General features: G+C 45.1%; 2 protein-coding genes across 3 annotated transcripts in view; one reads left to right on the top strand and one right to left on the bottom strand.

Annotated features, from left to right (window-relative positions):
* plxna3 (plexin A3) overlaps window positions 1-17,761 on the bottom strand; it is a 587,367-nt gene that overhangs the window by 347,137 nt on the left and 222,469 nt on the right. Inside the window, exon 32 of one of the 2 annotated variants that reach the window (XR_010795288.1) lies at window positions 16,399-17,761. This exon is cut by the window's right edge and continues 2,225 nt beyond it. The gene's annotated coding sequence lies outside the window, so the exon portion shown is untranslated. Of the gene's footprint in view, window positions 1-14,108 lie in introns of those variants that run through there. The other variant, XM_066643219.1, reaches the window with a different exon arrangement.
* On the top strand, window positions 8,160-10,397 carry LOC136665622 (uncharacterized). The gene has a single exon (XM_066643269.1). It carries the CDS (start codon window positions 8,160-8,162, stop codon window positions 10,395-10,397), a length of 2,238 nt encoding a protein of 745 aa, XP_066499366.1.

The raw sequence follows: 17,761 nt of genomic DNA, 5'->3' as shown, positions 1-17,761 counted from the left end.
ATTTAAAATCGTACATTGGTTCCATATGAATTAATTGTACCACTTCAACACATTTACTGTCATTGTGTGTACTTCTGATGAGTGCTGTTTGATGTAAAGTATTTCATTCATATTAAAGTGTTGTACACAACCGAACCAGGCAAATTCTGAGCAACATATATCAATATATGCACCACCCCCACGTTTCAATCTCCATACGACATTTAGCATTATCAGAAGATTCTACGGCCATCCTCCTCTCTCCGACAAACACAGAGAATTAATGCTTTTAAGAGAGAGAGAGAGAAAAAAAGAATGAATTGCACACCCAAATCAGTGTGTAAGTGACAAATGAAACCTCTGGAAAATATGAAAAGGGGAAGAATAATAACAAAAAAGAAAAAAGCGGAGAGTGAAAAACTGCAGCAAGGAAGAACTGTGAAACCGTGACCTATTCAAAGGGATAATTTGCAAGGATCTGTCATGTCTTGATGGAAACGCTAAGCACATTAATTTAAGACCCCCTCATTTTTTTCCTCTGCTGTGTGGTTTAGAGAGAGATAGAAAGAGAGAGAGAGAGAGAGAGAGAGAGAGAGAGAGAGAGATTTACCATGCCCAAGGATTAGGAACAGGGAGCCTTTGATGGTTTCAATTATTAGCCTGAGTTTGCACACGAAGAGGAGGGCGACATCAAAGGGTGCGGGCGATTAGTGCCCTGCTAACTTCCAGGCTGCTGTGGGCTAATCTTTAAGGTGACACCAAACATCTTGTTGGCACTCCAATCCAGATCCAGACGTGTCAGGGCAGAGCCGCGAGGTTAATTAGCCCAGTTACCTTCTGCAGAGTCAGGGGCTCATGGGAATAATGAAGTGTAAAATGTCCTCCCTCTTCCTCCCTTTATTCCTCCATAGTCAGCACCGTGGTCTCAGATCGGATGAAGTTTTTTTTTACAGATATAAAAATGAGCATGGGGACATAACTCATATAGACATGGGAGGTCGTTGTAGACTTTAACAAACACTGTTTAGTTATGGCCAGTCTCATCTTTTAACCAGGAGTCGCCCAAGCGTACCGAGGCCAGACTTTATGCAGGACAGTATGGTTTATCAGCTCCCAGTTCCCGGTCAGGTTCAACGCCTGGACAGACACAAACTAATCCTCTTTTTTTGGAGAGAACTAGTTAAATGTCTCATTTTGGATTGGATATAGTTGTGTCATTGGCTCACACACGTCAGAAGGAATACCTTGTATTTCATTGGATTAACAGTGTCGTGAAGCTGCTTTTTTGTGTAGTTTGCCTACCGTCTGCTGCAGAAAGTCCTCCCTCACCGTGTGTTTTCAAAGATGAGCAAAGCATGGAGAAATGATAGAGATCATCTTGACGTAGAGAGAGTCAAGGCGAAGTTTCATGTGTGTTTGAACTCTGCAGAAGGATGGCAGAAATGCTGCGCAAACTCATGACCAGGGGCAAACTTTTGGAAGCAGCGAGGGAACTGAAGTATCACAATTACGCCAGTAAAGCAGTAATTCATTTTATAGGTTTCTTGTTTAAAAGGTTTTCATTGTGTGAGTTGTAGTGTCATGCCTCCCTTTTGCTGGTGAGATGTCTTCCTTTATTCGGGGGTAAAGAAAATGGCCACCCTAGGCAACACACTGAGGGAAGCCACCTATGCCCTTTTCAGTCGCCAGTTCATCTACCAGCGTGTTTTTGGAACGCAGGAGGAAACCGAAGTGTCATAGTGGGGTGAAAAGAAGGACTTACCAGGGCCCCAAGTGGAGGGAGGGCCCTTGAGGAGTCTAGAATTTTATATTCCTTTAAATATTATAATCATTTAAAGATCACAATAAATGGTAAATGTAATGATTTGGGTAAATAAATTGTTTGACTGATGGATTGAATGTGTCCTAGCCTTCATAAAGTGTCTGACGAAAGACGCCCTCACCCCTTGCACCAAATGTTTTAGTCCGCCTTCATCAGGCTTTTTAACTAGGCGCATTTAACTTGGCGTTCATATCAGTCTTTCCCCTAATTCGGGCCACTGCCGTATATGGTGCGATTCCGCTCTCTCTCTCTTCGCCACTCGCATTGGGTAAAACAATAAAACATAAGTTCAAGCCCTACATTTACACATCAGTTTTGCAAGAAATCACACATCTAAACAATATTTAAGTGTCTCTAACAGTGTTGTAATTCTTTGTGTGCAAAACTGCATGTGGAACACAACACATTTCCATTTCGCGACAGATATTTACCTCAGTGTAAAAGTTAGCTTAGCGGTTAGCTTCCTTTTCTCTGAGGGGAAAATCTACCGCCATTGTAATCCTTACATGTAGAGTACGGATACCAACACAGGACAAACATAATATCATTGTGAACCTCTCAAAACCACTGAATGTGGTAGCAACTGTCTCGTTTGACTGTCACAAGCAGGGGAGGTGGCCGAAGTTAGGGGGCGCTAGTAATCTTAGCAATATTGGCACCTAATGAAAGCAAATAGCCTTCATTATATAAACTCCTGTGGTTACAAAACGCTTCTATACCACTGCGACTGTCAATGCTAAAAACTGCAGAACACAAAATTAGAAATAGCATGATGCCTTATCTGTAATCTGAGGTAAACACATTTTTTAAATAAATTAAATAAATGTTTGTTTGCATACACTTACACTGTAGCTAGTGTGTTTAGCAGCTCTAAAGTCATGCTCTGTGTTTAACTGTGGCCTATGTTTGGCTATAGTCTAATTAGAATAAGAGACTAATGGCAGTTCCATCCAATGTTGACTTTCTTGTCACATCCATAAGAAAAATAAAATGCCACATATTTTTTTAAAATGCAAATGATTATATGAAATTTAACTCTGAGGGAGTGGTTGAGGGGGGCCCATGGGCACTGCCCAGAACTGGGTGCTATGCCCCTCCCCAGAGGAAACCTATGCGAACACAGGGAGAACACACCAAACTCCTCACAGACAGTCACCTGGAGCGGAGCTCGAACCCACAACCTCTAGGACCCTGCAGCCACTGTGCCACCCCACGTTATTGTCACTATCAGGTAGAAATAGACAGTGGGACAATAAGGTAATTACATTTATGTTTAAAAAAACACACAAATATCATCATGAATGTCGTTTTTTTTTTAAGTGCTGCAGTCTTTAAAAAAAAACCTGTGTTATAACAGTAATTAGACGTTTGTGCATTGCAAGGCTAACTAGACGCCGCCGTGAAGTTCATTGTTAATCGAGGAAGCCCTGATGTAATTAATCAAGAATGAATCGCTGGTTTAGGGGCCTGGGCCTATTACACCCTCCTCCAGTGATCTATTGCTGTATTTTCCTGCGCTGTTAAGGTCAGAGACATGAACGTATGATAGCGCAGCCATGATTTCACTCTCCCCTGTTTGTCATTGCATTGAAGAGCACAAGGAACTGGACACTTACTGGAAGGTACATTAAGTAAATGCACGGAGCTAATGATTTTTTTCCTGCTGCCCTACAAAGGGACATTAATTGATAAATGAGCTCTGTCTCTTTCCCAGTTTTTTTTTAGCTTTCACTGCTGAGATTATTGGAGCACAAATAGATTCGCTGATATTTATCATTTAGTATTAAAACGACAAAATAATTAATGTCTGAGGCTTGTTATGGAGGATGAGTGGAGGGGGAGTAGGAACACAGAAACTTCAACAAGGCCTAAAGTCGCCAATTAATGTACGTGGCTTTACATTTCATAACTAGGACAAGGTTACGCAGGAATCTCTCGTTCCCAGAGATCAGCACTGACTGTTGTTTGTATTGGTTTCGCAGGGGGTTTTAGTTCCAATCCTGTTTCTGCAGGTGAGGTTGTATTCTCTGAACAAAAATACAAAGCACTTTGCTGAGTCTCTCTGGAGAAGAGCCTCCTATAAGTGCCATAAATGAAAATGTAAATGTGTATGATTCATTAATCAGATGCTCATAAATGCGACACGATTATATCGTCCTTCTGTGCTACCACCGCAGGGTTCAGCTTGAATTCAAATCAGCTGAAGTCTCTCCTATGGAAATGCGTTTCTTTTTAACGCTAATGCAGATAGATTGTGTTTCTTTGTCAGATACATAACCCTGTATCCTTTTAGTCGTTTTATTTCCTGAATAATGTTGGGCTGCACAGTGTCTCTGCAAGTAGTGTCACTGCCACACAGCTCCAGGGTCCTGGGCCACACCTTCCACTCCACTCTCAATAACCCTAGCCAATGTGCTGAGCTCCAGAGATGCTGTTTGGGCAATTTGGAATGAAACTGTACCTGAAAATTGGGGTGATAACTCAGCCAAAGTAGTAACCTTTAACCCCCAAGGCTTGATTTTGTCAGCAACAATTATTTTGGCACCAGAATTGGCATTGGAAAACACACAAAAAAGTGGGGAAAAAAAGGCATCAACTCCAACCTCTGTAGAATAAATTAATAACACATAACACCATAAACGGCCTAAAAAAGTTGAAAAGCAAACTTTAATTAGCCTCTAACTTTTATGCCAAAAAATCCAGAGCCATTAGAAGGCAGTGATCTGGTTACTGCGGTGGCTGATGTCCAGCCAAATGTATTGGAGTGCTTTTTTTTTGGACCTGAGCAGCACCTGTACCCACACTGATACTTAGCTTAAGGGCCACTGAGGGGCCCTGCCGGGCTCTAAGCTTTTCTACCGCCATGGTTCACGAGTCCTCTGTGGAATGGCGTTCAGTGCGATAAGAGCGCCTGCACCCCCCCCCCCCGAGGACCAGTGGCCTGCTCTCTCAACTGCGTCCAGCGTTTGAGGAGCTCCGCCACATCCGGACGTTGCCAGGATTTCGAGGTCAAGGCCGTTCCATCGATCCTGCTTCGTCTCAGATCAAATAAATAGGCGCCGCTGAGCTACTTTTGGAAAAAAAAGAACAGAAAACAAAAAAAACACAAAGCCCCCGGAAGCGCAGTGTTTGTAAGAGGTAGCAGCACTGCCTCGGCCATGAGCTTTTATTACACAAACAGCCCTCGGCTACTGAACTGAAGCTGCTGAAAACAACAGGGATTCAATCCGCCGCTGAACAGCTCCAAAATCTTTGTTTCAAAACTCTCTTAAAATAACTACCCTCTTGTTCTCTTCCAGTTTAACAGCCCCTTCTTCTGACGGGATCATGTGGGGCTGGATCACATGACACACGAGGTGTTCCGCCATTTTGTTTGCCACTGTGTTGATGTGTTGTGGGAGGACACGGCATGGCTTTTGTTCAAATATTTTATACAGTATTGACTTATGTAAATATTCATTCATTCATTATTCATTCATTCACCTTATATAAGTGCTTAATCTTGATCAGGGTCATGGTGCGTACCTGGAAGCTTTGGCGGCACATGGCGGAGACACACCCTGGTCAGAGGCGAGTCCATCACAGTGTTGTGACTGGATGAGATCACATATTGACATTGACGGTACATTTGTTTTTAATACGAACACATACAAATATTCCTCTTCCCCAAGCAGCAGAGACACCACATACACATAAACTGCATAAACATTGTCGCACCTTCCATAAGCAGTGCCATCATGTTTATTAACCCATATCAGGATATGGTAATATATGTATGCATGCATATTTATCCATATTGGATGACACACTGTACACATACACTGAGCAGCCACAACATTAAAATGACCTCCTTGATTCTGCACTCATTTTCCATTTTATCAGCTCCACTTTGTAGTTCTACATACTGTAATCCATCTGTCGCTCTGCATTCTGCGTTAACCCCTTTTCACCCTTTTCTTCAGTGTTCAAGACCCCTATAGGACCCCACCTCAGAGCAGGTATTATTTGAATGGTATATTATGCAAATGCCCAGCCGACAGCTTCCTGTGTCCACTGATGAAGATGCTTCCAGGCGAGCGGACGACAGTGAGTGGACAAAGCTTTTAAAAACTCCAGCAGCACTGCTGTGTCTGATCCACTCACACCAGCACAACACACACTAACACACCACCAACATGTCAGTGTCACTGCAGCGCTGAGAATGATCCAGGACCCAAATCGTACCTGCTCTGTGGTGGTGTCTGACCATTAAAGAGCAGGATGAAAGGGTAGCTAACAGAGTTTACAGAGGAATAGGCGAACTACAGTCTGTAATTGTAGAACTCCACAGTTCCCCTGTATGGTCAGTGGAGCTGAGAGAATTAACTTCCTGTTTGTGGCACATTAGTACATGGGAGGGGGGAAACTCCCATATTTCAGCACCTGAAACTACGAATACTGGAAGCCTGTGCTAGCATTTCTCCTGCGGTGTTGCTATCAGTGTGTGAAGAGTGGGAGAAGAAGGTTGCATTGACAGTCCAACACAATGGGCAGCACTTTGAACACAATTGGTGGTCAGAAACTTGTAAATAACTCATGAAAGAATAAAGTTACGTTACAACCAAGCAGACCATTGTTTTTCTTGTGAAATTCCCAATAAGTTTGATGTGTCACATGACCCACTTCATATTTGAAAAAAAAAGTTGGATCCAAAATGGCCGACTTTAAAATGGCCGCCATGGTCACCACCCATTTTGAACCCCCCCCCACCCCCCATATACTAATGTGCCACAAACAGGAAGTTAATATCACCAACCATTTCCATTTTATTAAGGTGTATCCATATAAATGGCCCACCCTGTGTTCTGTGATATTATTTACGTTAATGCGATCATATCTACGCTGTTTAAAATATAATTCTTTTGTCTCTTTTGCTACAGCTAAATAATAATTGTGTTTTCTAGGCGTGTCATTCACATGCCCCAGAACAATAAGCTTGTTTTTCTCGGCTAACGTTGCCCTTTTTCACTCAGTAGTCATTCTGACATCTGTTTGAATATCACTGTACACACATACTCTCAAAAAATCACTGTTCATTACCGCAGTGTGTGGGTAAAAGCAGTAGGAGGCTTTAAACGTGAGCAGCAGCCGCTCACACGGCCTCCATCCACTCTGCCATTTACAATAATTATTTCTGAGGCCCATTTTATGAATTAGACAGGACTGGACACAGTCCGCATTAAGATAAATGGGGAAAACCTGCGGCAGGTGACTTTTAAAATGCAATTTCCTAATTGGATTAAAGAAAAAAAAAAACCCTTCTGTGATTGTAATAAAAGTCTGGAAAGCTGTTAACAGACCTCAGCTCTTGACCAAAACTGGCGGTGACCGTCTCCTGGTACATGTCTATAAAAATGTACATATAGAGATTAGCCCCTTCATTCCAAATGACGCTGATCCAGTCGGATGGGTTCTGAAGTTAGCTTCTTTAGTTTTGTGCTGGAGGTTTGAGGCTAATGATTACCATGAGTTAGAAGTTCTCAGCCACAAGGTGTAAACACACCCTGGAGGGGGCGCCAATCCTTCACAGGGCGACACACACTCACACCTTATTTTTTTGCAGACCACTCCTCTGTATGTTCAGTGTGATCTTGGAAAAATGAAGTGCTATAACTGTTGCCATCACGATGCCTGGTTGTAATCGGTTGAGAATCGGTTGCATGACTTTGTCTACATCGCTGAAATTCGGAAAATCCCGTGGACCTCCACTTTATCCGTTTGGTCAAGTCTGAGTCGAGGCTGATGTTTTTGTTGTGCTGTTTCCTCTGTGCTAATTGACAGACTCCTTCAGCTCACATCAGATACATCAGCCTTGTGGCTCCAGAGCAAAAACAAAGAAGCAAACCTCAACATCAACATCCCCCACAGAGAAGTGAAGACACCCTCACACTGCAGTCGCCAGGGCTCCATAAAGGGTTAATCAGAAAATCAATGGAGTCCTAAGGAGAGGGACAGAGGAACCAGTAAATGTCCAGCTGAATCGATGACATGCAGAAATATGTGGATGGAGCTGATGCTTGCAGCCAGAGAGAGAGAGAGAGAGAGTTTTTTAATTTCCCAGAGTGGTTCCAGTGGTGTCTGACGCCTCTGGATTGGGATTAGATTATGCCTCTGAAGATGGAACGGCATGTCCACGTTCTCAGACCCCTCCTCTTCTGACCACTCCAGACGCTCTGAAACCTGACTCTGTGTAAGTGGACTGGACAGGAAATGCAGGGGTCATTTGTCAAATGGAATAATGGAGGAAAAAATGCTTGCATTGAGTTTCAGCGTGCAGCGTGTGTCCGGAGCACAAAGACACAGGGGTCAACACAGAATAATGACCCTCAGCCCATCTCCTCCACCAGCCCACATCCTCCACCAGACTTTCACCAGTCCTCCACCTGCCCTCGTCCTCCATCAGTCCTCCACCACACATTCACCAGTCCTCTACCTGCCCTCATCCTCCATCAGTCCTCCACCACACATTCACCAGTCCTCCACCTGCCCTCGTCCTCCATCAGTCCTCCTCCACACCACATCCTCCACCCCATCACATCCTCCACCAGTCCTCCACCTGCCCTCATCCTCCATCAGTCCTCCACCACACATTCACCAGTCCTCCACCTGCCCTCATCCTCCCTCAGTCCTCCTCCACACCACATCCTCCACCCTATCACATCCTCCACCAGACCTTCACCAGTCTTCTACCTGCCCTCGTACTCCATCAGTCTTCCACCACACATTCACCAGTCCTCTACCTGCCCTCATCCTCATCAGTCCTCCACCACACATTCACCAGTCCTCCACCTGCCCTCGTCCTCCATCAGTCCTCCACCACACATTCACCAGTCCTCTACCTGCCCTCATCCTCCATCAGTCCTCCACCACACATTCACCAGTCCTCCACCTGCCCTCGTCCTCCATCAGTCCTCCTCCACACCACATCCTCCACCCCATCACATCCTCCACCAGACCTTCACCAGTCTTCTACCTGCCCTCGTCCTCCATCAGTCTTCCACCACACATTCACCAGTCCTCCACCTGCCCTCATCCTCCATCAGTCCTCCTCCACACCACATCCTCCACCCCATCACATCCTCCACCAGACCTTCACCAGTCCTTCACCTGCCCTCGTCCTACATCAGTCCTCCACCCCATCACATCCTCCACCAGACCTTCACCAGTCTTCTACCTGCCCTCGTCCTCCATCAGTCTTCCACCACACATTCACCAGTCCTCTACCTGCCCTCGTCCTCCATCAGTCTTCCACCACACATTCACCAGTCCTCTACCTGCCCTCATCCTCATCAGTCCTCCACCACACATTCACCAGTCCTCCACCTGCCCTCATCCTCCATCAGTCCTCCTCCACACCACATCCTCCACCCCATCACATCCTCCACCAGACCTTCACCAGTCCTCCACCTGCCCTTGTCCTCCATCAGTCCTCCAGCACACCTTCACCAGTCCTCTACCTGCCCTCATCCTCCATCAGTCCTCCTCCACACCACATCCTCCACCCCATTACATCCTCCACCAGTTCTCCACCTGCCCTCGTCCTCCATTAGTCCTCCACCAGACCTTCACCAGTCCTCCACCTGCCCTCATCCTCCATCAGTCCTCCACCACATCATATTCTCACCAAACCTTCACCAGTCCTCCACCTGCCCTCGTCCTCCATCAGTCCTCCACCACATCTCATCCTCCACCACATCACATCCTCCAGCACACCTTCACCAGTCCTCCACCTGCCCTCGTCTTCCACCACATCACATCCTCCACACCTTCACCAGTCCTCCACCTGCCCTCGTCTTCCATCACATCACATCCTCCACCGCATCACATCCTTCAGCACACCTTCACCAGTACTCCACCTGCCCTCGTCCTCCACCACACCACATCCTCCAGCACACCTTCACCAGTATTCCACCAGCCCTCGTTCTCCACCAAACCACATCCTCCTCCACACCACATCCTCCACCACACCTTCACCAGTCCTCAACTTGCTCTCATCCTCCATCAGTCCTCCTCCACACCACATGCTCCACCACACCTACACCAGTCCTCCATCTGCTCTCGTCCTCCATCAGTCCCCTACCACACCACATCCTTCACTAGACCTTCACCAGTACTCCACCAGCCCTCGTCCAACATCAGTCCTCCTCTACACAACATCCTCCACCACACCTTTACCAGTCCTCCACCAGCCCTCGTTCTCCTCCACACCACATCCTTCACCACATCACATCCTCCACCACACCTTCACCAGTCCTCCAGCTGCCCTTGTCCTCCATCAGTCCTCCTCCACCACACCTTCACCAATCCTCCACCAGCCCTCGTTCTCCACCACACCACATCCTCTAAAACATCACATCCTCCACCACAGCTTCACCAGTCCTCGACCAGCCATCGTCCACCATCAGTCCTCTACACCACATCTTCCACCACACCTTCACCAGTCCTCCACCAGCCATCAACCTCCATCAGTCCTCCACCACACCACACCTCCACCAGCCCACTTCCCCCACCAGTCCTTTACCACACCACATGTTCCACCCCATCACATCCTTCATGAGCCCACATCCTTTACCACACCTTCACCAGTTCTCCACTAGCCCTCGTCCTCCACCACACCACAACCTCCACCAGCCCATATCCTCCACCAATCCTCATTCTCCACCAGCCCATACCCTCCACCAGTTCTCCAATCCTCCTCCACCACTTCTCCACCACTCCTCCACCCGCCCACATCCTCCACCAACCCACATTCTTCTCCAGTTCTCCACTCATCCTCCACCAATCTTCACCCTCCACCACGCCTTCACTAGTCTTCCACCAAACCTCATCCTCCACCTCTCTTCCACGCACCCACATCCTCCAACAGCCCACATTCTTCATCAGTTCTCCACTAGCCCTCATTCTCCACCAGTCCTCCACCAATCTTCATCCTCCACTACACATTTATTTGTCCTCCACAATCCAACATCATCCACACATCCTCAACCATTTCTTAACATGTACAGGTTCTCTCTATTCTACACCAGCCCAGAGAGAGAGAGAGAGAGAGAGAGAGAGATGTATTATAGATCTTTGAACAAATCATGGAGCATATTGGTACCAGATGAACCAGTGATGCTCCTCTGTTGGGTGCTGATTTACTGCTGATGTGTTCTCTTCAGAACTTCATACAGTTCCTCTGGGATATGATGGAGTGGTGTCTGTGATCCAGAACTAATCATCCAGTAGTACCTGCCCTCACAAATGCTTGTGTTGCTGCCATGAAATCTTCACAGCAATGTTCCTACTTCCCGTGTAAAGCTGTCCCAGAAGATCAGGGACTGGTAGAGCAGCAAAGGAGGAAGAGCTCCTGTTAATGCCCTTCATTTTATAATACATTTTGGAGCAGGAGTCCGCACTGGCTTTGTGTCTGCGCTGCAGCCGTTCCTCTCGCTGACCCAGTGGACATCTCCAAACACAAATCAGGTTGAGGGGAGTTTCTCACGTACACACACGCACACACACACCCCAGTGAAGTCAGTCAATATTGGAAAATGTCAGCTCTTCTCTCATGTCACTGGAGTGTGAGGGGCTTAGTGACTGACTCAGAGTCATGGTGTAGGTGTTGGAGCTGGTGTGTGTGTGTGTCGTCATCCCTGCACTCACTTTGCCTGCGCATACGTAGCCTGCTTGTCCCCCCAGGTTTGAAAGAGCCAGGCTAATGAACCCCCCTCCCTTGTTAGAACACATTACTTATTTATAGCCCCCCACACCCCTAGAGGCAGCCTGCCTTTTGCGTGCTTGTTTTTTACCCCTCTCTCTTCTCTTTCTGTAATCCCTCGCTTTTGTCAGGGGGAGCGCCGCTTCCGCCAGCTCACTCTGTTTAGCCCCCTCAGATCTCACACACCTCTCTCACTCACACATTAATATTCATACACACTGCTACTGCTCTCACTATCAAACACCAGAGAGAGAGAGAGAGAGAGAGAGAGAGAGAGAGAGAGAGAATATATGGAAGGAAATAATGAAAGACAGGAATAGGGAGGGGTGGGAGTGAAAGAGGCAGAAAGGGCAGAGGGAGAAGGATGTGTGGAAGTAAGAGTCAGAGAGATAGAGACAGACAGAGAGTGAGACAGAGAGAGAGAGGGACAGTGTGAGAGAAAGAGAGATATACACAGAGACAGAGAGTATGAGAGAGAGATAGACAGAGAGATAGAGATAGACAGTGCGAGAGATCTAGACTGACAGACAGACAGATAGACAGAGGGAAAGAGAGACAGTGTGAGAGTGGGACAGAGAGAGAGAGACAGAGACCGTGTGAGAGAGAGTGAGACAGACAGAGAGAGACAGAGACAGAGTGTGAGAGAGATAGACAGGGAGAGAGAAAGACAGTGTGAGAGAGAGAGAGACAGACAGACAGACAGACAGAGAGAGAGAGAGAGAGAGAGAGAGAGAGAGAGAGAGACAGTGTGGGAGAGACACAGACAGAGAGAGAGAGACAGAGTGAAAGAGAGAGAGACTGAGAGAGTGAGACAGAGAGACAGTGTGAGAAAGAGTGTGAGAGAGATAGACAGAAAGACAGTCAGTGTGTGTGAGAGAGAGAGACAGACAGTGTGAGAGAGACAGAAGATGCGAGAGAGATAGGCAGTGTGAGAGATAGACAGAGAGAGAGAGATAGAGACAGTGTGAGAGAGATAGACAGACAGAGAGAGAGAGAGAGAGAGAGAGATTTGTGAACAAATCATGGAACATATTTACACCAGATGAAGCCATGCTGCTCTGTAGGGAGCTGATGTTGTGCTGATGTTGTGATGTTATGCAGATGTTGTGATCTTGTGTTAGTCAAACCCCCGAATACCTCGTGCTCCCGAGTGCTTTGTGTCCTCGGCTTGTTCTTGTCTCGTGCGAAGTGATTCAGACTTGGTCAAGTTTTTATAAAGAAGAAAAGCCCTGTGTGAAAGAACTGTTACGGCCCTTTTCTGAGAATCAGCCATTATGCTGGAAAAAGCTTGTCAGACAATTTCATTCACAACGTTAAGAGCAAAATACAGTAATTTGATGTTACTCCGAACACTGCTCTGCGTTCTCTTGCATTCATTCACAATCCGAGTGATCAAAGGCTTTTATGGCCGCGGCCGAGTGCTGCTCAATAAGAGCCATCAAAGATAAATGTTAAGTGCTGCTGCGTTTCGGAGCGTTCTGCAGGTGAGGAGCAGCAAACTTCCTGCAGTCAGACCTGACTACTTTCCCTCCCCAAAGAAGACTCTGGATCAGAGCAGAAATACGTCTAAAAACAATCCTCCATTAACTACCGCACTACTACTGGTGGATCATAAGACCTCTAAAACAACACCAGAACACTTCCCCACGACCTAACTTTTCCATCATATGTCAGTGATTCATTCATTATCTGTAACCCTTATCCAATTCAGGGTTGCGGTGGGTCCAGAGCCTACCTGCAATCATTGGGCGCAGGGCAGGAACACACCTTGGAGAGGGCGCCAGTCCTTCACAGGGCAACACACACATTCACTCACACCTACAGACACTTTTGAGTCACCAATGCACCTACCAACGTGTGTTTTTGGAATGTGGGAGGAAACCGGAGCACCCGGAGGAAACCCACACAGACACAGGGAGAACACACCACATTCCTCACAGACAGTCACCCGGAGGAAACCCACGCAGACACAGGGAAAACACACCACACTCCTCACAGACAGTCACCTGGAGGAAACCCACGCAGACACAGGGAGAACACACCACACTACTCACAGACAGTCACACGGAGGAAACCCACGCAGACACGGGGAGAACACACCACACTCCTCACAGACAGTCACCCGGAGGAAACCCACGCAGACACAGGGAAAACACACCACACTCCTCACAGACAGTCACCCGGAGGAAACCCACGCAGACACAGGGAGAACACACCACACTCCTCACAGACAGTCACCCGGAGGAAACCCACGCAGACACAGGGAGAACACACCACACTTCTATATGTCAGTGATGATTCTGTTTAAAAACTTAACATGGATACATAACATTTTTAAATCCTGAGAAAATTGCTCAATTCAAATTTAAAGTTTATGATTATTATTGTTGTCCTGATGAGAGTCTATTGAAACCTATCGTGAATCATTCACACCCTGGACACTCCATCAGAGAGCATCACACACTCACCCAGTCACACTCACACCTGTGGATAATTGAGTTATAGTGAAGTGTAACTGCTCTATCAGCAATGTTCGGCTTCATTTGCCTCTTTGGATCTGTGCCACGTTTCACCGAGTCACGTGTCTTTATTTGAATGAAAACATCAATCTGTTGAGAGGAAATTGTCGTTGCAGATGAAAACACATACAAAGAAAACCTTCGAATGTACAGCATCATCCACATATCTTTTAATTAGCAAAACAAAACCAAAACCAAAAGAGAACACCATGCTTGTCGTTTGAACATTAAGTTAGAATCCAATCTTTCAAAAACCTTGCGGACTGAGTAAAAAAAAGTGCAAATATATACAAAACACTTCATTGCAGCCAGCGTTGAACAGACTTATTCCTACAGTTCCTTCAGACCGATTAACCAAGGAAAATATCAAACAATTCAAAACGAAACCAAATAAAAATAATAATTTAAAACAAAAAACATTTGAAACCAATAATTATACAAAATATATTTATATATTTATATAGAATTAAGGACTAGGCAAAGCAGTCATCCATTACTCAATCAACCAATCAGTCAATCAGCCAGTCAGACACAAAGCTACTTCCTCTCCAGACACATTGTTAATAAACTCCATATATCTTTGAAACTGTAAACAAGTCTGTTACGATATAATTGATTAAAAACATTTGGGATAAACAGACAAAACTGACAAATAAATTAGAATTAATTCATCTGAGACAAAATGTTTTTTTCTTTTTTTCTTTTTTGTAACTAGAACACTGACTGAAATGTAGTTATGGATCAAAAACAGACATTTTCTTCTACCGATTCTACTGAAAAACACCACGGTTTTATTTTTTTTAAAACTCCCACTCACTTCTCTCGTCCTCACAAGTACAGGTGCTTTTAATAGTACGCTGTTTTTAATCACTTTACAGACTGTATGCGTCTCAGAGCGAGTTCTGAGTTCTGCTGTAGAAACAAAAACAGGCGACTTCTGATAATATGGCTCTCAGCCGAGGCGTCACGCGGACGAGCGTCTCTCGCCGAGACTCTCCGAAAAAAAGGAAACGGAACAGAAAGAGTTAAATGATTGCGCTTCTCGATAATAGAAGTTTTCTTACAGGCAGTGCGAATGCGACCTGGAGAAGTCCCCTCCCCTCCCCACTTCCCAACAGTACGTTTGGCTTTACTCACAGTTAAGAAAATCAGATGTAAACCTTATGATGGTTTTAACAAAGAGGTGCAAGTTAGACTTCATTCGATTTCTCTTTTTGGTGTCGGTTCATGATTGGTGTTTGTTCTGGAGAGTGTTTTCTCCTGAATTGTGGCCGTTTGCCGTGTGTTCCTGCTCGGAGCAGACCTTCTCCGGTGATGTTGAGGCGTCTCGTGTTGCAAGAGCGTGAAATTGTAGAGCAGACCCAGATTCCACACTCCTCTGACCCCGATCCCCACCCCCCCCCCAAACAAACAACACGTTCAAAAAGATGCTCCTTAATTACAATCCTGCAGCTTTTTAAATTGTTAATGAGCTCCACATTTAGTTCAAAACATCTCGCTCTCTCACTTTCACACAAAGTTCTGGGGGGTAATGGTTTTGACACCTTTTGGTTGCCATCAATCTTGAAGGAGATACATGCTGATGTCACAGTCCAACCGTGTAAACATGTTGGTCTCCAATACAACAGGCTGCCTCTGGCTTTAGTGGTCTCCTCTGAAAAAAGCTATAAAGTAGACAGAACTAAGTTACATTCAATGAGCCTGAATTGTACATTTGCAGTTTCGGACACTGTGTTCATGATGGACGAGGGTTTGACTTGCAGAAATTACAAACCAAATAACAAAGGGGTTTAATGGAGTCAAATCTGAAAGTGAATACTTTGGAGGAAATGTTGACAAACCTCCACGTATGGCAAAGGTCCCTCAGCCATTAAACCAAGACCCATTTAGGAACCTTTACCTTTACGAGTGTGAGTACAGTACAGTGCAAAAGTCAGAGACCACCATTCATTCACGTGATTTCCACGTGAATTCAAAAACACCTAAGTACAACGTATTAATATCTCAAGGTCAGGAAAAATACTTCAAAGAAAGTTGTAAGAATATTCTTCCACACTGACAACGCTCTCTTTGGACAGGAATTTGCTTCACATTTGGAGGTGGGGGTAATGTATTTGTTAGCCGAGGTACTAAGTGATTTTAGTCCTGTCTGAATACGCTTTTTCAGTATTTCAGTAAAGAGTCCTTAATACTCCAAATACTTAATAAATACTATGTTTTAACTTTTGGAGAATGGGTTCTGGCAGTTTTAGGCACATTGTAATTATGTTATTATTATAACACCTTGCCTGCTAATGTTCATAGCAGTTATTATTATCCATCCATCCATTATCTGTAACCTTATCCAATTTAGGGTCGCGGGGGGTCCAGAGCCTACCTGGAATCAGTTATTATTATGAGTGAGGTATATTATCGGTATCAATAATCATCAATATTTAACTAAAGTCATCCTCTAGTCCAGTGTATTTTTACAGAGCTCTGGGGTGGTGTTGTAATAAGACGAATCAATGCAATACATAATGCATGTCACTTGTAATATTTCCATTGTAAAAGTGACTAGTTCAATAAGAAGATGTAGTTTTGTTTGAATTACAAAGTTGAACCCTCTGGAGTCGGACAGGACACAACAGAACGTTTGCTAAAACACTTTAACAATTGTATATTTTTGGTTTGTGGACTATTCTCGGTGCAGCAGTGACACTGAGGTGTTTATGAACTCTAGCAGCACTGCTGTGTCTGATCCACTCGTACTACCTCAACACTAACCCATCACTTATCTATAGAGTGCTGAGGATCCCATGCGTGAATGGCTTCAACAGAGAAGTAGATGGACTATTATGAGTAACTACAACTATTAAGCGCACGTGTGGTAGGTGGCTGATTAACTGGGGTTTTGGGTGTGATGGCAGTGTGTAAATCGAGTAGTCACCCCCATCTCTTTAATTAGCTTCCTCATTATAAATGAGCTTCTTTACCCTGTGTGAAAAGGCCTTAAATATTACATTTCCCACATAAAACTAATCACATCAGATCATGGCTTTAGAGGTTGGTTGCGTTTCCTGTTTCTCGTGACCTACGCTCCTCACTGGTGTTAACGAAGGTTAACGTTCTTATTTTATAGCTTTTTAAGAGCTCCACATTTTTTTTCAGAGCCACAGTGTTGTCTTATTGCTTTGGAAAGAAGGACTGACGCACTTTCTATTTTCCACATTTTTTTTTTTTGAATAAGTAAAAGGTGGCCTCTAACTTCAGCGCAGTAATGTACTTCACAACCACAACCAACACAAGCTAGAATATTCAATCTGTATTTATCAGATTCGTAGCATCTTCAACCAAATGGAAGGAGAAAAACTGGTTTGGAGGATTTAATTTTAGATAAAGGCCATCGCTGCACACGCAGCACACGCTGTAGAGTTACTGTCTATGCTGGAGAATGTCCTTGAGCATCTGCAGTTGAACTAAAAGCATAATTAATCAGGCCCACCCAGATTTGCCTACCGCTCACAAGGACACTGGTCTAGACTCCAAATCCCAGCTGATGTCTGCTTTGGAGAGAGAGAGAGAGACTGTATCTTTTGTTTCCTCTGCAGTCTGCGAGGGCTGACCTTACTTGGTGTGGAAATGAAGTGCGCACTTTCTAAATCTGAAAATTCAAACAAATACTGTAGCTGCATAAATCCGAAAGCGTTCTCTTCCCAGAGC

The sequence above is a fragment of the Hoplias malabaricus genome, chromosome 14 (assembly GCF_029633855.1).
Source record: "Hoplias malabaricus isolate fHopMal1 chromosome 14, fHopMal1.hap1, whole genome shotgun sequence".
Classification (NCBI taxonomy): Eukaryota; Metazoa; Chordata; class Actinopteri; order Characiformes; family Erythrinidae; genus Hoplias; species Hoplias malabaricus.
Note: the sequence above shows the minus strand (reverse complement) of the source record. Positions and strands in the feature narration are given on the sequence as shown.

Excerpts from the sequence above, each read along its gene's own strand:
- LOC136665622 (XM_066643269.1), top strand. The coding sequence starts at position 8,160 with ATGACCCTCAGCCCATCTCCTCCACCAGCCCACATCCTCCACCAGACT.